Source organism: Manis javanica, chromosome 2, assembly GCF_040802235.1.
Source record: "Manis javanica isolate MJ-LG chromosome 2, MJ_LKY, whole genome shotgun sequence".
Taxonomy (NCBI): domain Eukaryota; kingdom Metazoa; phylum Chordata; class Mammalia; order Pholidota; family Manidae; genus Manis; species Manis javanica.
The window spans coordinates 222,268,671-222,290,733 of NC_133157.1; the positions used below are offsets into that span (position 1 = coordinate 222,268,671).

Sequence of the window (22,063 nt, forward strand, 5' to 3'; positions counted from 1 at the left end):
CACCCATATTCAAGTGACCCAACCCGCACCCCATCAGCATACGTAGTAAGATGCTTTAGAGTCATTAATTATCTTCTCTGTGCTATACTGCCTTCCCCATGACATACCTACATTATGTGTGCCAATCATAATGTCCCTTAATGTCCTTCTGCCTCCCTCCCCACCTGCCCTCCCCAACCCCTTTCTTCTGGTAACCACTAGTCCCTTCTTGGAGTCTGTGAGCTTGCTGTTTTGTTCCTTCAGTTTTGCTTTGTGGTTATATTCCGCAAATGAGGGAAATCATCTGGTACTTGTCTTTCTCCACCTGGCTTATCTCACTGAGTATAATACCCTCTAGTTCATCCATGCTGTTGCAAATCTTATGGCTGAATAGCACTCCATTGAGTATATGTACCACATCTTTATCCATTCATCTACTAATAGACACTTAGGTTGCTTCCATGTCTTGGCTATTGTGAATAGTGCTGTGATAAACATAGGGGTGCATGTGTCCTTTTGAATCAGGGATCTTGTTTGCTTCGGGTAAATTCCTAGGAGTGGAATTACTGCATCAAATGGTGTTTCTATTTTTGTTTTTATGAGGAATCTCCATATTGCTTTCCACAATGGTTGAACTAATTTACATTCCCAGCAAGAGTGTAAAAAGGTTCCCCTTTCTGCACATCCTCTCCAGCATTTGTTGTTCCTTGTCTTTTCTGTGTTGGTCATCCTAACTGGTGTGAGGTGATATCTCATTGTGGTTTTAATTTGCATTTTCCTGATAATTAGTGATGTGGAGCATCTTTTCATGTGCCTGTTGGCCATCTGAATTTCTTCTTTGGAGAAGTGTCTGTTCATATCCTCTGCCCATTTTTTTAATAGGGTTATTTGCTTTTTGGTTGTTGAGGCATGTGAGTTCTTTATATATTTTGGATGTTAACCCCATGTCGGATATGTCATTTACAATTATGTTCTCCCATACTGTAGGATGCCTTTTTGTTCTACTGATGGAGTCCTTTGCTGTACAGAAGTGTAGTCCCACTTGTTCATTTTTTATTTTGTTTCCCTTGCCCAAGGAGATGTGTTCGGGAAAAAGTTACTCATGTTTATGTCCAAGAAATTTTTGCCTATGTTTTCTTCTAAGAGTTTTATCATTTCATGACTTACATTCAGGTGTTTGATCTGTTTTGAGTTTACTTTTGTGTATGGGCTTAGACAATAATCCAGTTTCATGCTCTTACATGTAGCTGTCCAGTTTTGCCAACACCAGTTGTCAAAGAGTCTGTCATTTCCATTGTATATGCATGGCTCCTTTATCATATATTAATTGACATATATGCTTGGGTTTATATCTGGGCTCTCTAGTCTGTTCCATTGGTCTATGGGTCTGTTCTTGTGCCCGTACCAAATTGTCTTGATTACCATGGCTTTGTAGTAGAGCTTGAAGTCAGGGAGCATAATTCCTCTGGTTTTATTCTGCCTTCTCAGGATTGCTTTGGCTATTCGGGGTCTTTTATGGTTCCATATTAATTATAGAACTATTTGCTCTAGTTCATTGAAGAATGCTCTTGGTATTTTGATAGGGATTGGATTGAACCTGTAGATTGCTTTAAGCAGGATGGCCATTTTTACAATATTAAGTCTTCCTATCTGTGAGCATGGGATGTGTTTCCATTTATTGGTGTCTTCTTTAATTTCTCCCATGAGTGTCTTGTAGTTTTCAGGGTATAGGTCTTTCACTTCCTTGGTTAGGTTTATTCCTAGGTATTTTATTCTTTTTGATGCAATTATGAATGGAATTGTTTTCCTGATTTCTCTTTCTGCGAGTTCATCATTAGTGCATAGGAATGCAACAGATTTCTGTGTGTTAATTTTCTATCCTGCAACTTTGCTGAATTCAGATGTAGATTTAGTAGTTTTGGAGTGGATTCTTTAGTTTTTTTTTTATGTACAATATCATGTCATGGCAAACAGGGACAGTTTAACTTCTTCCCTGCCAGTCTGGATGCCTTTTATTTCTTTGTGTTGTCTGATTGCCGTGGCTAGGAACTCTAAAACTATGTTGAATAAAAATGGGGAGAGTGGGCATTCTTTTCTTGTTCCCAATCTTAAAGGAAATACTTTCAGCTTTTCACTGTTAAGTATGATGTTGCCTGTGGGTTTGTCATAAATGGCCTTTATTATATTGAGGTACTTGCCCTCTATACCCATTTTTTGAGAGTTTTTATCATGAATGGATATTGAATTTTATTGATTGCTTTTTCAGCATCTATGGAGATGATCATATGGTTTTTGTCTTCCTTTTTGTTGATGTCGTGTATGATGTTGATGGATTTTCGAATATTGCATCATCCTTGCATCCCTGGAATAAATCCTACTTGATCATGATGGATGATCTTTTTGATATAGTTTTTGAATTTGATTCACTAGTATTTTGTTGAGTATTTTTGCTTCTACATTTGTCAGGGATATTGGTCTGTAATTTTCTTTTTTGTGGTGTCTTTGTCTGGTTTTGGTATTAAAGTGATGCTGGCCTCATAGAATGAGTTTGGAAGTATTCCCTCCTTTTCTACTTTTTGGAAAACTTTGAGGAGTATGACTTTTAGGTCTTCACTAAACGTTTGATAAAATTCAGCAGTGAAGCCATCTGGTCCAGACATTTTGTTCTTAGGTAGTTTTTTGTTTTTTGTTTTTTGGGCTTTTATTTTTGGTATCATTAATTAGGTAGTTTTTTGATTACCAATTCAATTTCATTGCTGGAAATTGGTCTTTTCAGATTTTCTGTTTCTTCCTCAGTCAGTCTTTGAAGGTTGTATTTTTCTAGAAAGATGCGCATTTCTTCATTTCTTCTTGGCTATCCAATTTGTTAGCATGTAATTTTTGATAGTATTCTCTAATAATTCTTTGTATTTCTGTGGTGTTCATATTGATTTTCCCTTTCTCATTTCTGATTCTGTTTATGTGTGTACACTTTTTTCTTGAGAAGTCTGACTATGGAATTATCTGTTTGTTAATTTGCTTGAAGAATTAGCCACTGCTTTGATTCTTTCTATTGTCTTATTCTTCTGAATTTTATTTATTTCTGCTTTAATCTTTATTATGCCCCTCCTTCTACTGACTTTGGGCTCATTTTTTCTTTTTCTAGTTTCATTAATTGTGAGTTTAGACTGTTCATTTGGGATTGTTCTTCTTTGGTGAGGTAGGCCTGTATTGCAATATACTTCCCTCTTAGCACAGCCTTTGCTGTGTCCCGCAGATTTTGCAGTGTCATTGTTTTCGTTTCTTTCCATATATTGCTTGATCTCTGTTTTTATTTGGTCATTGATTCATTGATTATTTAGGAGCATGTTATTAAGCCTCCATGTGTTTGTGGGCTTTTTTGTTTTCTTTGTTTAATTAATTTCTAGCTTCATACCTTTGTGGTCTGGGAATCTGTTTGGTACAATTTCAATCTTTCTGAATTTACTGAGGCCCTTTTTGTAGCCTAGTATATGGTCTATTCTGGAAAATGTTCCATGTGCACTTTAGAAGAATGTGTATCTGCTGCTTTTGGGTGGAGTGTTCTGTAGATGTCTGTTAGGTCCATGTGTTCTAATATGTTGTCCATGCCTCTGTTTCCTTAGTTCTTTTCTGTCTGGTTGATATGTGCTTTGGAGTGAGTTGTGTGTTGAAGTCTCCTAAAATGAATGCACTGCATTCTATTTCCCCCTTTCTCTTAGTATTTGCTTCGCATATGTAGGTGCTCCTATGTTGGCTGCATAGATATTTATAATGATTATATCCTTGTTGGACTGACCCCTTTATCATTATGTAATGACCTTCTCTGACTCTTGTTACTTTCTTTGTTTTGAAGTCTATTTCTTCTGATACAAGTACTGCAACTCCTGCTTTTTTCTCCCTGTTAGTTGCATGAAATATCTTTTTCCATTCTTTCACTTTTAATCTGTGTCTCTTTTGAGATTTGAAGTGAGTCTTTTGTCAACAGCATATAGACAGGTCTTGTTTTTTATCCATTCAGTGACTCTATGTCTTTTGATTGGTGTGTTCAGACCATTTACATTTAGGGTGATTTTAGATAGATATGTGCTAATTGCCATTGCAGGCTTTAGATTCGTGGTTACCAAAGGTTCAAGGGTAGCTTCTTTACTATGTAACAGTCTAACTTAACTCACTTAATATGCTATTACAAACACAATCTAAAGGTTCTTTTTTTCCCTCCTTTTTCCTCTTCCTCCATTCTTTATATATTAGGTATTCTGTACTCTCTGTGTATCCCTTGACTGACTTTGTAGTTAGTTGATTTAATTTTACATTTGCTTGGTAATTAATTGGTCTACTTCCTTTACTGTGGTTTTATTTTTCTCTGGTGACAGCCATTTAACTTTAGGAAGACTTCCATCTATAGAAGCCCCTCCAAAATACACTGTTGAGCTGGTTTGTGGGAGGTAAATTCTCTCAACTTTTGCTTATCTGGAAATTGTTTAATTCCTCCTTCAAATTTAAATGATAATCTTTCCAGGTAGAGTATTCTTGGTTTGAAGCCCCTCTGTTTCATTGCATTAAATAGATCATGCCACTCCCTTCTGGCCTGTAAGGTTTCTGTTGAGATGTCCAATGTTAGCCTGATGGGTTTTCCTTTGTATGTGATCTTTTTTCTCTCTCTGGCTGCTTTTAATACTCTGTCCTTATCCTTGATCTTTGCCATTTTTATTATTATATGTCTTGGTGTTGTCTTCCTTGGGTCCCTTGTTTTGGGAGATCTGTGCAACTCCATGGCCTGAGAGACTATGTCCTTCCCCAGGTTGGGGAACTTTTCAGCAATTACTTCCTCAAAGACACTTTCTATCCCTTTTTCTCTATTCTTCATCTGGTACCCCTATAATGCGAATATTGTTCCATTTGGATTGGTCACACAGTTCTCTTAATAGTCTTTCATTCTTAGAGATCCTTTGTTCTGTCTGTGCCTCAACTTCTTTGTATTCCTGTTCTCTAATTTATATTTCATTTATCATCTCCTCTACTTCCTCTAATCTGCTTTTAAATCCCTCCACTGTATGTTTCATTTCAGATACTGTGTTTTTCAAAGTTTCTATCTCTTTCTTGAATTCCTCCCTACAGTCTTGAATATTTTTCTGTAGCTCTGTGAGCATATCTATGACTTTTATCTTGAAATCTTTTTCAGGAAGATTGGTGAGTTCAGTTTCACTGGGCCCTCTTTCTGGTGTTTGTGGTATTTTGTTTTGTACCAGTTTCTTTTGACCTTTCACACTTGTAAAAATAACAGTGAAAGTGGCACCCTCTAGTGCCCATAAGCTCTACTCTCTGGAGCTGCTCAGCCCTTGGAGTGATGACAGGGGCCCCAGGCAAATGGCACTGGTGTCTGGCAGAAGGAAAGAGCTCTTTCCTGCTTCCTGGCTGCAGTGCTTTCCTCCACTGCCAGGGTCAGTGGGCCGAGCATGCAGGGAGGAGCCTCTATGCTATGCCCTTGTAGCTGCTGTAGGCAGGGCCACCCTCTGGCTAGCCTTGCGCAATGGTCTGGGCAGCAGGTTTGCAATTTCTTGCCAGTAGGGTGGAAGGAGCGGCAGGCTGGGTATTGCAGTGGGGGTGTCTCAGAGCTGCATTGCCCACCAGGGGGATGGAGTGCCTGAAGCTCCTGAAAGTTGCCAACCTGCTAGGCTGAGTGTGCCAGTACAGTGTTGTCCCCCTGTCCTTTCTCCTGAGTAGCAAACTCTGTGCAATCCTTGCCCATTTAGCATCCCTCTTGCTGTTGGGAAGTCTCTCAGAGTGCCCACCTTTCTTTTGTCCCAGAGTGGCCAGTTGTGGGTACCTGTTCTCCACAAGCAGTTGGAATCTCAGTGTCTCCAGATATTCTGCCTGTCTTAGCTTTCCAACCTCACTCATCTCCAGAACACTATGTAATGTAGGTTCATGCTCCCTGGGCAGATCTCCAGGGATGGGTGTTCAGCAGTCCTAGGCCTCCACTCCCTCCCTGCTCTGTTTCTCTTCCTCCTGCTGGTGAGCTTGGGTGGAGGGAAGGGCTTGGGTCCCACCAGATTGCTGCTTTGGTACTTTATCCTTTTCCATGAGGTCTGCTCTTTTCCCCAGATGTAGGCAGTCTGTTGCAGCCTTCTTTCCTGTTGCTCTTTCAGGATTAATTGTATTTGCTATATTTTCATAGTATATGTGGTTTGGGGAGTTAAGTTTCTGTCTCACCTCTCACACTGCCATCTTTAAGCCAATCTAAAAAGAAAAACATATGCTGTATTTTTCAAGGTTTCTCTTTCTTGAAGTCTGTCCTGATATCTTGAATATTTTTCTGTAGCTCTGTGAGCATGTTTATGACTTTTATTTTGAAATCTTTATCAAGAAGATTGTTGATTTCAGTTTCACTTAGCCCTGTTATTGGTGTCAGCTGAATTTTTTACAAAATTTTTTTGTAGTTTCAGTTTTCTAGTGATTCATATGGAATAATAACTTTGTGTAGGCGGCACTCTCTAATGCCCAGAAGCTCCACTCTCTGGAGCTGTCAAGCACCTGGAGTGATGTTGGGGGGTGCATTTGAGAGGCACTGGTGCCTGCCAAGAAGGAAGAGCTCTTTCCTGCTTCCCAGCTGCAGTGCCTGCCTCCACTGCCAGGTGCAATGGCTGAGTATGCAGGGAGGAGCCTCTGCATTATGCCCCTGTAGCTATTGTAGGAGGGGCCACCCTCCAGCTTTCCTGGCATGTTGGCAGGGGCAGCAGGGAGGAAGGAGCGGCAGGCTTCATGTTGCAGCGGTGGGTCTTGGGGCTGTGTTGCCCACCATGGGGATGGAGCAACTGAAGCTCCTGAAAGTTCCCAACCTACTTTGATGAGTATGATGGGATGATTTTGTCAACCTGACGTTTCTCCTGAGCGGCAAGCTCTGTGTACTCCTTGCCCCTTTAGCACCTCTCACTGTTGGAAAGTCTTCCAAAGTCCCCACCTGTCTTTTGTCCTGGAGCGGCCTGTTGTGGGTACCTGTTCTCCACAAGCGGCTGGAATCTCAGTCTCTCGTGAGTATTCTGCCTATCTTTGCTTTCCAGCCCCACTAATCTCCAGAGCACCATGTAAGGTGGGCTCATGCTCCCAGAGCAAATCTCCAGGCCTGGGTGTTTGGCTGTCCTAGGCTTATATCCCTCCGTGTTCCATTTCTCTTCCTCCCACGTGTGAGCTGGGGGATGGGGGAGGGCTTGTGTCCTACTGGACAGTGGCTTTGCTACTTTACTCTTTTCTGTGAGATCTTCTGTTTTTCCCAGATGTAGGCAGTCTGTTCTGCAGTCTCTGTGTCGCTCTTTCAGGATTAGTTGCATTTTTTTTTTCGTGTTATATGTGGTTTTGGGAGGAGATTTCTGCCTCACTTCTCATGCTAACATCTTCTTCCCCACCTAGGTATCTTCAAATTTTAAAATTATGGACTATACATTCATAATATGATGTGTCACTCCAGGCGGGGGAAATATGTTCCCAGCCCAGGGCAAATAACCTTTGAAGCCAGAGTCAGTCAAGGGAGAAATAAAGTGGGAGAAACCTGTTAATTACTTACAGTCATCCACTTCTGCTCACCCATGTCTCTAACAACGTAGCCGCAAAAAGGGACCCGACAAAACCTCTCAGGTCCTGATATGACCTGGCTCCCCCTTGTAATTACCTATTGATATGGAGATGGCTACTTCTCTACACCCCTTGGAAACACCTATTGATATGGAGATGTACTACCGTCAGGTGAGATGTTCTGGAAATACTGCAGTTTTACCCACAGATATCAAGGTAGGAGGACAGAGCATATTTTATTTTCGTTTGATTGTTTTTAAGCACTTGCACATAGACAGAAGGCATGTGGGCCTCCCTGTGAATTCTCACCTGGAGAGGCTGTTGCTGGCCTCCCCAGGGGAAGAAGGGCAGTGCTCTCAGTAGTGAGGCCCTGCCTTTCTCCCTGAAGCTCCAAGGTGTCCCAACCAGGGCAGGGCAGACCTGACTGCAGGAAGATGGCATCGCCATTCAGAGGGGCTGAAGGGAAGGGGCTGAAGGGAAGGAGTCTGAGATGTAGCTTGAGATGTGACGGCAGGACACCTGGACAAACTAATCCACGAGATACGAAATGGTCAAAGCCTTAAGGATGAGGAACAGAAGTAGAGGCCCCAAGAGATGGCAGACACGGAATGGAGAGGAACTCCCAATCTGGGCATCTGCAGACCTGGCTCCTGTAAGCTCTGCCCTGCTGGGCCTGCGCCTGGGGGCTTCCTCCACACCTCAGCCTAGGCCTCCTCACGCTACAAGGGCTTGACAGCAGCTGACTCCCTGGCCGAGCGTACAGAGCAGCACTTGTGAGCCTTTATAGTCCAGAGTCCCCTGAATGTGCTCTGGGATGGAATCTTGGGCAGGTCTGCGTCAGCGGCGGGCAGAGAGGGGGAACAGCCCCAGGATGGGGCCTGCTGACCACAACCTCCATCTTGCTGGTCCCCTGGCCCCCGCAGAATGCTGGGGCCCCACAGGGAACGGACCCCGCCTTGAATGCTGCTCCCTGGTACCCAAGGCCCCAGGCCCCACTCGGCCTGGCCCTCCTTTCTCCGTGGCCGCCTCTCCCTCGTTATCCGCGGCAGCTCCTGAGCCGCTATTTCCCCGATGTGGAAACGAGCTCCTCATTTCCCCGCGGGGGGAGGCCTTTCTTCCTTTGCTCACGACAAAAACGACCCGACCGTAGCTCCTCCGTCCGTCCGAGAGGCAGGCCAGGCCCCACCGTGGTCGGCCTCCGACGGCATTCGGCCAAAGGCCCAGGAGGCGACGGCTTAGAAGAGCCGAGCAAGGCCCCAGCTCTGCCTTAGGCTTCCGGTCTTGGAAACCCGCGGCCAACCACCACCCGGCCGGCAGAGCCGGACTCCCGGGCCCCGGCCCCCAAGGCTGCGGCGCGAGGGTCACGTGCCGCATCCCCTCCGCGCCTGTTCATGTGTAAGGGTGGAGGGACCCGTGGCCAGAGCACCCTAAGGCCACCGCAACGCGATCAGCCCCGCAAGACCGTCCAGCGGAGGCAGAGCGGCAGGAACTACATTTCCCATTCTGCTGTACGGCCTGGACTCCACCTCCCAGCAGCGCCCGCGGCGCCTCTCGAGGACTCCATCTCCCAGAGTGCGCCGGGAGAGCCGCCCCGCCCCGCCCCCTCCCCCGGGCCGGCTGGAGACACCTCGCGCAGGAAGCAGCTCTGTGGTGCGAAGTCGGTGGTGCAGGGCTCAGGTGAGAGGGCACGGGGAACCGAGGGAACCCCGGGGGGCGCGGTGTGGCGAGCCGGGGCCTTGGCTCTGGGTGCTGCGTGACAGCCAGAGAGCCCTGAAGGGTGCCGGACCCCCGTGGCGTGGGAGAGGGCCCAGCTGCAACATGCCCAAGGGCTTGGAGGTGGCCCGGGGGCTCGGAAGAGCATCGGACGTGTGGGAGGGACCTGTGAGGATGGAGGTGGCCCGGGGACTCGGGGATCCGTGGTGTGGGAAGGGGCCCGGCCGCGGTTGGGTCGCCCCACCAACCTGCAGGTAGACTCCCGTAGGGGCTGGCCCAGTGGGGCCCTGCAGCGATATCGGAGACGTCCTGAAGGGGTTCCCGAGCAGATTTCTGGCCCCCGGGATAAGGTCCTCGAGGGTGGTGGCTCCCCGAAGCCTGTCCAGTTCTGAGCCGGAAGCGTGACCTGCCCAGTTGGAACTAGGCTGGCAAGGCTTCCCTAGACCGCTTCCCGCATCAGTAGCATATGGGCTTTAGCTGCAAGCAATCCTAATGATCTGGGTCAGGAGACCCCAGCCCCAAGGTTGTCTGCCTCCTCTCGTCAGCCCAAAGAAAGCGGCATGTTTCCTTTCACTTCCCTGTTGGGAGTCATGGGTTGGGCTTGCAGGGTGAAGTCTGGGACCTACTCTCTTGGACAGTTGCTGTGGGGCCAGTGCTATGAGCAGTGACCACAAGTGGACGCCTGTCATGGAAATGGAGTTCCTTTGGGTGGTCTCAGACTCAGGACATTTGGCTCTATAGGTGCAGCCAACATGGGTGAGCCCCAGGGGTCCATGCGGATCCTAGTGACGGGGGGCTCTGGGCTGGTCGGCAGAGCCATCCAGAAGGTAGTAGCAGATGGAGCCAGGCTGCCTGGAGAGGACTGGGTGTTTGTCTCATCCAAGGACGCTGATCTCACGTGAGTGGGCCCACATGTGAAGCACACCACCCCTCCCCAACCCTACCCCCATGCCCTCTCCAGACTGAGTGCTCCCAGCCAGGCCTGTCCCTAAGCCTAGAAGCTTTATGCCTGGGCCTTCCCTGCCAGATGGCTGGCTTGATCTGGGTTCTAGGCAAACATCCTCTCCTCTCTTCCTGGAAGCCCACACCCTCATGCCAGCCAGTGCCTGAACTGGCTGTTTTTCCTTTTGGTGGCTCCTCCCACCATCTGCCCTTCCCAGCTCTGGACCCTAGCACCCGACCCCAGGCCTCTAGGGGGCCCCTGACAGACTGGCTCCCCTCCAGGGACACTGCACAGACCCGAGCCCTGTTTGAAAAGGTCCAGCCCACACATGTCATCCATCTTGCTGCAATGGTGGGGGGCCTGTTCCAGAATATCAAATACAATTTGGACTTCTGGGTAAGTGAGGGGAGCCCCAAAGAGCACTGGGAGCCAGGAGCCCAGGTTCTGGGAACTTCCTGGCTATCTACCTATGCTTATGTTCCAGCCCCAGGTCAGGGCTGGGCACAACCTCGTGGAGGCAGCCCAAGGGGCCCCCAGTGACCCACACTTGGTCTGTAGGCAGAGGGGTATACAGGTGGGCCTGAGGGCATTTGGCCCAATAGGGAAAGCCATGGAGCTAACTGGCCAATGGGGAAGCAGAGAGAAGTCAGCATTCGCTGCAGTATCGGAGGCTGGTCCCTGCTCCCTGAGCTCTCTGGGCCTCCAGACCCTCCTGCTCCCAGAACCTCTCCAGCCCAGCTGCACTGAGCCGGGCTCACTGTGCACTCTGGCATCGGAGGTGTGTGCCATGTGGGGATGGGGCAGGTGGAGAGTGGAGCTCTGCTGGTAGCCCTGCCCCTGCCGGGCTGTGCTCTGGAGGGCTGGCCCCACTGTCTCTGGGCAGCTGGCATGGTTGTGTCAGCCCTGCACCAGGTCTTGGATCGTACAGGCTCAGACCAGATTCTCTGTGGGGCTCCGCCACCCCAGGGCCTGCCTTGTCTGAGGTGCTGCCTTCCCAGCTGGCCTCCCAGCCACCACTCTCCTGTTGCCCCAGACCCGTCCAAGTGTCCAGGCCATCTCACGCCCAATTACTGGAGGGGGTAGTGGGGTGCGTGGAGGGCGGGCTCTCCAAGGCTTCCCTGCTACTGAGTAGTGTGTGGGTGAACTCTGGGTGGGGGAGTGGAGGGGCCCCTTCTCCCAGCTCCAGCCCCAGATCAGGCCCCTTGGCTCCTGCACTACCTGCTCTGCCCTCAGCAGCCCCTGGTAGGGGGCCCAGCCATGAGTTGGGGGGCCTTCCCTGGCCTAAGGGAAGGCAGACTGGGACCCTCCTACAGCCCTGGGGGTGGGCCTGCTTGCTAGTGAGGCTGCCTACAGGCCTGGAATGGCCATGGTTTCTAGGTCTGAGCTGGGAAGCTCCGCCTTATCTGAAGAGCGATTAGGACTGGCTGCATCAGGATGTGGCTGCGTGGGAGGGGCCTGGGTGTGCCCCTCTCCCTGGAGGACCTGGTAAGTCCTGCCTTGAGGGGTCTGAACCCATCCCCATCCCTCCTCAGCGGAAAAACGTGCAGATCAATGACAACGTCCTACAATCGGCTTTTGAGGTGGGCGTCCAAAAGGTGGTCTCCTGCCTTTCGACCTGCATCTTCCCAGACAAGACCACCTACCCTATCGATGAGACCATGGTGAGGGGGCAGGGCTTGGCCTGGGGGGCTGGCCTGGGAGCGGGCCAGGAAGCAGCAGCCACCTCTGCTCCCCCAGATCCACAATGGGCCGCCACACAGCAGCAACTTTGGCTACTCCTACGCCAAGAGGATGATCGACGTGCAGAACAGGTCCTTGCGCCTGCCCCGCTGGGCCAGCCAGGAATGGGGGAGGAGGGCCCCAGTGCCCACTGGGTCGAGAGTCCAGTGGGTAACCCTGGCAGGGCTCGTAGGCCTTCTTGGCCCTCCTTACCAGCCTCCTTACCTTCATCTGTAAGAGTCCAGGTGGGTGGGGTCAGGTCAGTGCCTCCAGGGTGAGGCTGGCACTGCCTGTGCCCCTACAGGGCCTACTTCCAGCAGCACGGCTGCGCCTTCACTGCTGTCATCCCCACCAACGTCTTTGGGCCCCACGACAACTTCAACATCGAGGATGGCCATGTTCTGCCTGGCCTCATCCACAAAGTGCACCTGGCCAAGAGTGAGTGCCCACTGCCCAGCACTCTTGGTCAGGTTCCCTGCCTGAGGGGGTCCCTAGGGCTCAGCTGGGAGGAGGAGGTGGTGGCTGGCACAGCCCCCTCTGACAGCTGCCCCCTCCCCGAATCTGCAGGCAGCGGCTCAGCCCTCACAGTGTGGGGCACGGGGAAGCCACGGAGGCAGTTCATCTACTCACTGGTGCGTGTGGGATGTGCACAGCTCTGCCCCAGAGTGTCCCCCATACAGGCTGGTGGGGACTGTGGCGGGAAGGAGTGTGAGGCCAAGCCATGCACCACAGGAGCAATTGCTGGTCCTCGCTGAGTCCCTGTAGATGCCTGGCGTCCACAAGGTGCTGGGTGCCCCTGTGAGCTCAGCAGGAGAAAGGGCTCAGCCCATTGGCTGAGCTGGCTAAAAGCAACCCAAAGGGAAGGACCCCCTGCCCCAGCAGAGCCAGGGCTGTGCCCTCACTGGACAGGGGCACTTGGGAGAAGCCACTGTGGCTGTTGACCCTGCCTGTCTCACCTCTAGGACCTGGCCCGGCTCTTCCTCTGGGTCCTGCGGGAGTACAGGGAGGTGGAGCCTGTCATCCTGTCAGGTGGGCACAGTTAGCCCCACCCCCACTGCAGCAGGGCAGGACCCACATCTGTCCTGAGAGCCACTGGGGCTGGGGGGAGCAGGAACATCTGAGGGGGCTGGGCAGCAGCAGGGCCAGGCAGGGCAGGGCTGACTAGCCTCGGCCCCTCACTCCCTGCAGTGGGTGAGGAGGATGAGGTCTCCATCCAGGAAGCAGCTGAGGCTGTGGTAGAGGCCATGGACTTCCATGGGGAGATCACTGTATCCTTTGGCTCAGGGTTGGGGCACTGGGCCTTCCGACAGAGACCACAATCTGATGCACCTGATGGCATTCATCTTGGCAGCCGGGGTTGCGGGGGTCTACTGTTCGGTCTCTGAGGCTCCTCCTGGGAAAGGAGGAGGAGGTTCAAGGGCAGGGGGGCAGCTCCATCTGCTGTGGCCTTGACCAGGCACCCAGTTTGATACAACCAAGTCCGATGGACAGTTTAAGAAGACGGCCAGTAATGGCAAGCTGCGAGCCTACCTGCCTGACTTTGAGTTCACTCCCTTCAAGCAGGGTGAGCCCCTGCCCCTCCCACCCCACACCTCAGGACCCCCCAGCCCCTCCTTCATGGCTTTGGGCCAAACGGCCCCTCCCCAGGCCTCAGCTTCCCTACTGCCAGGTTGTTGGTCTCCAAACCCTCATCAGGGAGGCAGGACACAGTGGGTGACTGCCCTATGTCACTGGGTCTCTGCCCTCCCCACCTCCTCCCATGGAGGTCAGTGTAGCCCCGCCCTCACCTGCTCCCTTCCCTCACCTGTCCACCTTTGCAGCTGTGAAGGAAACCTGTGCCTGGTTCAGTGACAACTATGAGCAGGCCCGGAAGTGAAGTGCAGTGGTGGAAGTGGGTGCCGGCCTCCCCCAAGGTCCCAGCTGCTGCTTAGCTGGCAGAGTCCAGTGCAACCACGCTCAGACCCTGCCGGGAGTAGTGAGCACAGCTCCGCAGCCTGAGCCCGTGTTCCACCCCCTCCACCAGGGTGGCTCTGGGCAGCTGTCCAGCAGGGCCACCATTCTTGTGTGTCCTCAGGGAATCCACAGCCTGGCCAGGCCCGGCACCTTATTCTCCCAGTGCCAGTCCCCAGGTCTTGCATGTGTGCACTGCTGACCTGCTCTCCCAATTCCCAGGAGCCAATAAAGTCCATTTACACAGGCCTGGCCCCGCAGCTCTGTGCCACAGTTCCCCACACACAGGCACTGCACCCTGAGCCCGGCCAGCCCAAGTCCCACTGTCCCCTGCTGACTGCTCAGCCCCTGAGACCTGCTGGGCCAGGGTGGCTGACAGTCCCCAGGGAGGAAAGGTGGCAGCAGCCAGAGACTGGGAAAGGCAGGTGTGCTGGCAGAAGGCAGGCAGGCTGGTGGGGAGACGGGATGGACTATCAGCTGGTGGGGACGCAGGGCAGAGCATCTGCAGCAGTCCTGTTGTGGCCATGGCCAGAACCCAGCCTGTATATTCCTGGCCACTTGCAGACCTAGGTGACTTGAGCTCCTCTGAGCTTCCCCCTCAGCCCCAGTACTTTGGGGAAAGAGACTGGGTCTGGATTCTGGCAGGCTAAATGGGCACATGAATGGATCCAAGGAAGGGTGGCTCAGGCTCCTGTGGGCAGGAGAGAGCTGGGCCAGGCCTGGTCCCTCATCTGTCTAGCCCTCAGGCAGCAGCTTGGATGGTGAGGTCTGGCCTGTCCATTTCCCACAGACGGTAACAGGTGTCACGCAGGAGGGCCCAATAGGCCTGGTGAGTGTAGGGAGGTGAGTGGTACAGGACTCCCTATTTTCAACAGGAATGCAGCTGATAGGTCCCCAGCCAGAAAGTCAGCACCAAGCATGGAGCCAGAGTGCCCTGCTCCAAAGGCCCCAGGCCAGAGCCCACTTGCCTGCCATGCCTAGAACCCAGGCATCTGCCCTGGCCCCAGACGTAGCCTTGGGCCCACCTCTTCTCAGGTCCACTCTCCCAAGTCGCCCTTTCCCGTCCCACACTGATGACTCCCAGCTTTCTTCTGACCCCTGCCACTTGCCTGCCATAGTCATTCCGTCCTTTGTTTATTCTGGCCATATTAGCTGTCTTTCCTGTGCCAGGCCCCTGTCCCTCTGCCCAGCTCACCTCATTGCATTTGTCACCACCCCCTTTCTGTCTGGCAAACCAAGGTATTTATCCTCTGGGGCTCCCCAGGGGCTGGGCCTGGCCTCTCTCATGTCAGTGCCTCCCCACATTTTCGGCCTCAGTTGAGGTGATCTTTCCTTTTTGAGGCCCACCCTGCTGTGCAGGATTGCCTGTTTGCTTATCTGGAAACACCTAGGAGCACCCCTCCAGCCCCAGCCCCCACCCCTGGCGCTTGGAGCTCCAGGACCCTGGTTGGCCCTTCATGGTGTATCCCCAGAGCACCAGCTCTTTGTGAATGAAGGCTCTGCCTGTGTTGGGGTCAGGGAGAAGGTGGCACTTGAGTTGGATCAACCAGGTGAGAATGGTAAGGGGGCCCAGCACGGAACAGAGACCTGGACACAGCTGGCGAAACACAGGTAGTGAAGTGTCCTGAGCCCTGCCCTGGCCATCCTGTGTGTGTGTGTGTGTGTGTGTGTGCGTTTACTAGAGAGGGGCTCTCTCCCCATCCAGGTGGGAGTTGGGCTGTCAGGTGTGGCTTTCATCCCCAGCCCAGAGCAGGGACAGTGTTAGATGAATGAGAATTTATTGTTGAGTTTAGAACATGTCAAAGTAGACTTTGGAAGAATATAACAAAGTATCTTTAAAATGCAATCTTAAAAAGAAAAACCAGGATCTTAGATCTTCAAGCCTTATTTTTATCATGTCCATTAAAAATTACAAGCATACCCCATGCCCAGACGGGATTCCCCCCACCACCCCCAAACTCCGTCATACTTCAAGATGCCCCTGGCTGAGGCCAAACACTCCATCACCCTAGGACCAACAAGAACGGACAGTTCTCGAGCCCAGACGTGGGGAAGATCCCTCCTCCTCCCCACAGCTCTCTGGGGGGCCACGGAAACCAGAATCCGGGATGGTAGGAGGAGCTACTTTAATACAGAAAACGGACAGGCTCTGCTCACATTTCACTGGCGTTGCTAATATGCCGTCACCTGAGCGCACTGCCCCTTGAGGAGGAGCTGACCACCAACCCTGACCAGGCAGCCCTGTCCTTCCCACCTGACCTACTCCAGGCTCCAAGCGGAGCACGAGGGTGAAACCAATATAATATTTATATAAAACTATATTTCGGTTTTTAAGAATCCTTAAAACAACGAAGAAACAGGGCGCTCTGAGAATGCCTCTCCCACCCAGAGAAACCAGCCTGAGATTGGAGGGCCCACACTCCACCACCTGACCTCTGCCTGAAAGCTCAACTGCCCAGAGACCACCAATCATGGTCTCCAGGGCTCTGCAGCATCCCCGCGAGGGACATCCACCAGGCGCGCTGCAGGGCACCGATCTCCGGGACAGGGGCAGAGAAGTCCCTACCCTTTCCGACCCCTCATCCTTGACTGGAGCCTCTCAAGCTGCTCTTTAGAAAATCAGGATCTGTTGCGTATACAGGTGCCCAGAGACACGCATCAGTCCTTAGCAAGCGCGTGGGCCGCGGCCGCCCTGCTCAGCCCCTCCCGGCCCTGCCGCGACCCAGACCCCGCCCACCGGGGGGACTAGCTCTCTGGGACCAATGAAGAGCGAAGGAGAGGGACCCACCGCCCCGCCCCGCCCGCGCTTAGCTGGCAGTACAGCGCAGAGCGGGAAGGGACGGAGCGTGCTGTCCAAACAGCCAATCGGCGAGGGTCCGAGCAGCGTTGCCCCGGGGCGGGGCGGGGCAGGCCGGGGCCTGTCAGTGGCGAGAATGGCGGCGGCGGCGGCAACAAGCGGGCCTGGCCAGCGGCGCGTGGGCTTCGTGGGCGCCGGCCGCATGGCGGAAGCCATCGCGCAGGGCCTCATCCGAGCAGGTGGGACGCGGCGCGCGTGGGCCACGAGGCGTCTCCGGGTCCGGGGGCTAGTGGGCTTCTCAGATCGGCCTGCTGTGCGAGGAACCAGCTTACCTACCGCAGTTCACCTGCCCCGAGGAATGAATCTCGAGAGTCCCTGGGCGAGGAGCGAGGGAAGCAAGGGTTCCCTGCAGTGGCGTCCCCTGGGTGGAACAGGGCCTGGCGGGACTCTGCTTCCCTGAGAGCACAGTAGAACTGGCATCTGCTGGGGAAGCTTAGAGCCGCCTGTCCCGCGTGGCTGTGAGCCAGCTGTGGCCTTAGAGCACTGGACACATGGCTGCCCCGAACTGAGATAAGCTATGAGTCTATAGAATAAAAGATAGATAGGCAAGATTTGGAAGATTGGCTATATTGTGTTAAATAAAATGTATGACAATTAACTTCACCTGTTTTGCTTACTTGTTTAATGTGACTGCTAGAAAATGTAAACTTACATATATGGCTAGATTTAATTTCCCTTGGACAGCGCTAGGGCAGAGCCTCCTGTCACTGTCCTGGTCTCCTGCCTTGGTCCCATTACCTGACCCCTCAGAGCCTCTGACCTTTTTTCTGTTTGTATGCCAGCTCCACTCCTGGTGGCCGTTTGCAGAATTTCTCGACCTCTGAACTGTAGACATATGGACATCCCTCACATTATCGGGGTGTTTAGCCACTTCCCTGGCCTCTTCCCACTAGATGTCAGTAACACCCCAAGTTGTGACAGCCAAAAATTTCTCCAGGGGGCACAAAGTCATTTGCAGTTGATAGAAACACTGGTTTACAGTTTAGAATCATAATACTGTCCTAATCCTACTCCACAGTGTTTAGGAGCCTGCATGTGTAGATTATGGGTTGGCTCTCAGCCACACGTCAAGCTGCACAGGGTCAAAATCATCAGAAATAATTTACTGCAAGTCTCATGTGTTTTACTGGAAAACCTGAGAGTGTTGCCTGCCTCCCAGGGCTGTCAGATTTAGTGTGGAGTATAGTGCTGGTAATAACGTGTAGGTGCACACAAGTGGCCATACTACCATGATTGATCGCCTCTGTGTTCAGGTTGTGGGGTGCTCTTTGGCCTTCTTATGAGACCTTACAGAAATCTGATCTCCCCAGCCCTGCAGCCCCCAAACACAGGTGATGTCTACCACATGGGCACTTAGCCTCCACTTGGATGTCCCAGCACAGAAGCACACCCCTCCAAGGGAAGCTTGGCCCCCACTGGGCCTCCCTGCCCATCATGCCCCTGCCCAGGCTTCCTGTCCTTGGAGGCAGAGGCTCCTGGGATTTGTGTCCTCAGGAGATGAGACAAGCCCCCAGTCAGTGTCCAGCAGGGCCTCTGACTCAGCAGCAGCAGCAGCAGGCAGGTGGTGGTGACTGCCAAGCAAAATCGAATGGTTCTGATTGTCTGTTCCTGGCTACCCATGCACCCCTGCTGAGCGCTTGAGTTCTTACAGAGACAGTCAAGGGCCAGAATAGCCCAGGTGTGGCTGAGCCCGAGAGACCCTTCAGTAATGGGAAGGCCAGGCTGCCTCCTCCCACCTTGCTTCTTCACTGCTACACCCCTGCCTTTGCCTTTCTTTCCAGGAAAAGTGGAAGCTCAGCACGTGCTGGCCAGTGCGCCAACTGACAGGAACCTCTGCCACTTCCAGGTGAGTCGGAGTCCAGGTCTTCTGAGTTGAGACTTCCCCCCAGGAGCCTGGGGTAGCTCTTGGCTCCTGTCCCTCTGAAACACTTCGTGAGGTCAGGGAAGTACTGCTTATTTAGCTAAAGTTTTGAGACTGGCTGGGATGAAGAGAGGGGAGGTCAAAGTCTGGAAGGAAAACCAAGGTTGTGGAGAGCCAGGACAAAGTAAAGGGGTGCACGTGAGTGTGTATGTGAGCATGAGCATGCACGCAGAAGTATGCATGTGTGCGCATGTACATGTTTGCATGAAAGTGCATGCAAGTGGGCACATGTACACGTGTGTGTGTTGGGATGGTTGTGGGCACTCACTTGGGTGGGAGGGCTGGTGGAGGTACTGATATCAGGGCGGGTCTGTGAGGCACAGTTGGGTCCTGAACAAAAACTGGTGGTCTGGGTACGTCTTGAGCCTTGGGAGTTGGGGTGGTACAGTCATTTACAATGGGAAAGACCCAAGGAACCCATGGGAATACAGGGCGGCCTCCAGCAGGAAGGGCCATAATCTGGGCCTGTCCCACTTACCCCAGTCCTGGTCCTGGGGTTCTGGTGCAGGCTCTGGGCTGCCAGACTACCCACTCCAACCAGGAGGTGCTGCGGAGATGCTCACTTATCTTCTTTGCCACCAAGCCCCACATCCTGCCAGCTGTCCTGGCAGAGGTGGCCCCTGTGGTCACCACTGAGCACATCTTGGTGTCCGTGGCTGCTGGGGTCTCTCTGAGCACCCTGGAGGAGGTGAGTGACCCATGAGGTGAGGTGGGGGCTGAGGCTTTGACCCAGAGTAGCCCTTGCTGGCCAGATTCAGCTTCTTACCGCTTGCTGTCCCAGACTCGCTCCAGCCTGGGCTTAACCCTTCAGGAAGCCAGGATGGGTGGAGCATGTAGCAGGAAGCTGGCAGACGTGGCCAAGGGGTTAGGGTTCCTCCTGGCACCACACCTGGGAAACAAGGGAGCCTGCCACTGGCTGAGGCATGTGCCTGCCCGGGCTGAGCCCCCAGGCTCCCTGATTCCAGTCTCTCTCTGGCCAGCTGCTGCCCCCAGCCACACAGGTGCTGCGGCTCTCACCCAACCTGCCCTGTGTGGTCCAGGAGGGGGCCATGGTGATGGCTCGGGGCCGCCATGCCGGGAGCAGTGAGGCCAAGCTCCTGCAGACCCTGCTGGAGGCCTGCGGGCAGTGCGAGGAGGTACCTGAAGCCTATGTAGACATCCACACTGGCATCAGTGGCAGCGGTGTGGCATTTGTGAGTGTCTCATTCCCTTCAGCTCCCTGACCCGAGGCCAGCCCTTGAGAGAGCAGGGCCTTCCCAGGTCCCTGCAAAGGCTTTCACCCTTAAGACTCAATGGCTGCTCCCTGGGCTGCCTGTGATCTCTGCTCTCCCCCACGTCATTGCCTTCCTGGGCCTTTGAGGCCTAGGAGTGCTCCAGTTAGGCCCTGGGCCCTGCACTGGTGGCCGGCACACTGGACCATGTTCCTGAAGGTTCTGGACCTTCTCCAGACTGGGAACTATGTCCAGGAGAGTGTTGGTTTTGACTCCCACTGCCCCCCAATGCCACAGGTATGTGCCTTCTCTGAGGCCCTGGCCGAAGGTGCTGTCAAGATGGGCATGCCCTGTGGCCTGGCCCACCGGATTGCTGCCCAGACCCTGCTAGTGAGTGTGGGCAGCCCCAGGGGAGCATGTGAAATGGGACAGGCCAGTATGCATCCAGGAGCAGTGGGGAGAGAGACATCAGGTCCAAGGAACCTGGGCTGAGGTCAGGAAGTACGTGATGAGGCAGGCTACACAGTGGGGCTGAGCTGGAGGAGGGACTGCCTGCGCCTCCAAGTCACCAGCCCCCAATGCCCTTCTCCCCAGGGGACAGCCAAGATGCTGCTGCAAAAGGGCCAGCACCCAGCTCAGCTGCGGACAGATGTGTGCACACCAGGGGGCACTACCATCTATGGGCTCCATGCCCTGGAGCAGGGCGGGCTGCGGGCAGCCACCATGAGCGCGGTGGAAGCCGCCACCTGCCGGGCCAAGGAGCTCAGCAGGAAGTAGGGGGTAGGCACTGCACAGGGCCACAGCCCAGTCCCCCACCCCAGTCCCTCCCTCTCTGGCCCCTTCCAAGGACTATGGTCCTCTCCAAACTGCAGGAGCCTCCAGAGCTTCCCAGGAAATCAGACAGGACAGGACTGGAGGGCTTTGCAGGCAGGGGGTATCCTCCCCAGGGGGAACTACCCCCACGTCCCTGTGGGGAAGAAGGCACTGTGGTGGTGGCCCTCCGTAAGGGGTGGTCTGGAACCTGAAGCTCCAGGTGCTGGCACTGCTGGTCAGGTACCCCGTGTGGTCAGCCAGCTGCGGGGGGCAGAGGCAGAGACCCTCTCAGCAAAGCCAGTGGTGTCATGCCACCACATCTGTCCTGTCTGTGGGTTGGCCAGCCTCAGGGTGGGGCTACCCCAGGGAGCTGGGCTCTGATTCTAACAGCCAGTGGGAAGAGAGGGGGACTGGGTGCTGCCTCCCTGGCTGAGGAGGAGCTGATCCAGGTCCCCCACCGGGAGCCCTCACGAGCAGGGTGCTGGGCAGGCCTGCCGCTGCTCCAGTCAGCAGGCTGGTGGAAGAGCTGCCCGAGGTCTGGGAGGATGGGCCCTGGCCACTGGGGAGCAGAGACCTGGCTTTAGCTGAGTATGGGCCCCTCCCCTGGCCCCTAGCTGCCCTGATGACAGCTTTGGGTCAGGAGTCCTCAAGTGTCACCACCTCTGTCTGCAGATCTTGGTTCTTGGTCATGTCCCTGAACAGACCACCAGGCCAGGAAAGCCGGGAACATTGGGCCTGAAGCAAGGCCTTGAAGCCTTTGGTAGGGGGCAGGCTGCCTGCAGCTCTGGGCACTCCGGGGCCTCCCCACCCCACACAGGCCTGAGTGCTAGAGCTCCCCTCACTTCCACCTGGTGGCCTCCTGAGACTATGCATGGGTGGAGGGGGCTGGTGCCCCTGCTGTGCTGCCGGTGGGCTCGCAGACTCAGTGAATTCACCTGCCATTGCCTGGACAGCTCAGCACATGCACACGGCAGGGCTGCTCCTGAGCAGCCCTGCTCTCTCCATCCGCAGCCTCCCACCCAGGCTGCACTCACCCGCAGCCCCTCACCCTCCCCTCCCCAACCCACCCAGCCCTGAAGTTCATGCCTCCCACCCCAACCTGGTTCCAACCCTCATAGACTGGCTCGCTTTTCTGCTTGTTACAAGGGTCAATCTGAGTCCAGTTCCACACCTGCTTTATCTGTGAAATGGGAATAAAGATGCTGTCCTGTAGCATGGAGTGGGCTATATTTAATTGGAGACTGAGAAAACCAAATATCAAGTGCCTGGAAGTGCATCTCAGCCAAGGCCCAGGTCATGGGGTCAGACAGACCTGGTAGCTGGTGGGGTAGAGGCTTTCTGTCCTGGCTGTATATTGTCACCTGAGCACCTGCAGCAAGGGTAGGGTG

General features: G+C 53.4%; 2 protein-coding genes across 7 annotated transcripts; both read left to right on the plus strand.

The window, feature by feature from the left end:
- Positions 1 to 9,077: 9,077 nt before the first annotated feature.
- On the plus strand, positions 9,078 to 16,910 carry GFUS (GDP-L-fucose synthase). Of its 5 annotated transcripts, none has more exons than XM_073230215.1 (11): positions 9,078 to 9,225; positions 10,003 to 10,159; positions 10,486 to 10,600; positions 11,737 to 11,865; positions 11,942 to 12,015; positions 12,228 to 12,361; positions 12,491 to 12,555; positions 12,886 to 12,952; positions 13,112 to 13,191; positions 13,388 to 13,487; positions 16,209 to 16,910. In XM_073230215.1, the coding sequence occupies exons 2-11, from the start codon at positions 10,014 to 10,016 to the stop codon at positions 16,241 to 16,243; spliced, it is 945 nt and encodes a 314-aa protein (XP_073086316.1). In that variant the 5' UTR covers positions 9,078 to 9,225; positions 10,003 to 10,013; the 3' UTR covers positions 16,244 to 16,910. The 5 variants fall into 5 exon arrangements, with proteins under 5 accessions (XP_073086316.1, XP_036879109.1, XP_017525093.1 ...); XM_017669603.3 differs by lacking the exon at positions 16,209 to 16,910 and adding an exon at positions 13,744 to 14,120 and having other exon boundaries at positions 9,079 to 9,225; XM_017669605.3 differs by lacking the exons at positions 11,942 to 12,015; positions 16,209 to 16,910 and adding an exon at positions 13,744 to 14,120 and having other exon boundaries at positions 9,097 to 9,225.
- Positions 16,636 to 21,535, plus strand: PYCR3 (pyrroline-5-carboxylate reductase 3). Of its 2 annotated transcripts, none has more exons than XM_017669609.3 (6): positions 16,636 to 16,909; positions 18,512 to 18,576; positions 19,160 to 19,339; positions 19,632 to 19,844; positions 20,160 to 20,252; positions 20,457 to 21,535. In XM_017669609.3, exons 1-6 carry the CDS (start codon positions 16,636 to 16,638, stop codon positions 20,637 to 20,639), a joined length of 1,008 nt encoding a protein of 335 aa, XP_017525098.3. In that variant the 3' UTR covers positions 20,640 to 21,535. The 2 variants fall into 2 exon arrangements, with proteins under 2 accessions (XP_017525098.3, XP_017525099.2); XM_017669610.3 differs by having other exon boundaries at positions 19,692 to 19,844.
- The last annotated feature ends 528 nt before the right edge of the window (positions 21,536 to 22,063 follow it).

Bases quoted from the DNA above. Each gene is read 5' to 3' on its own strand.
- GFUS (XM_017669603.3), top strand. From the start codon at position 10,014: ATGGGTGAGCCCCAGGGGTCCATGCGGATCCTAGTGACGGGGGGCTCT. The intron at 12,953-13,111 runs GTGGGCACAGTT...CACTCCCTGCAG, and splicing joins GGAGCCTGTCATCCTGTCAG to TGGGTGAGGAGGATGAGGTC. The intron at 13,488-13,743 runs GTGAGCCCCTGC...CCACCTTTGCAG, and splicing joins GTTCACTCCCTTCAAGCAGG to CTGTGAAGGAAACCTGTGCC.
- PYCR3 (XM_017669609.3), top strand. From the start codon at position 16,636: ATGAAGAGCGAAGGAGAGGGACCCACCGCCCCGCCCCGCCCGCGCTTA. The intron at 16,910-18,511 runs GTGGGACGCGGC...CTTTCTTTCCAG, and splicing joins GCAGGGCCTCATCCGAGCAG to GAAAAGTGGAAGCTCAGCAC. The intron at 18,577-19,159 runs GTGAGTCGGAGT...GTTCTGGTGCAG, and splicing joins GGAACCTCTGCCACTTCCAG to GCTCTGGGCTGCCAGACTAC.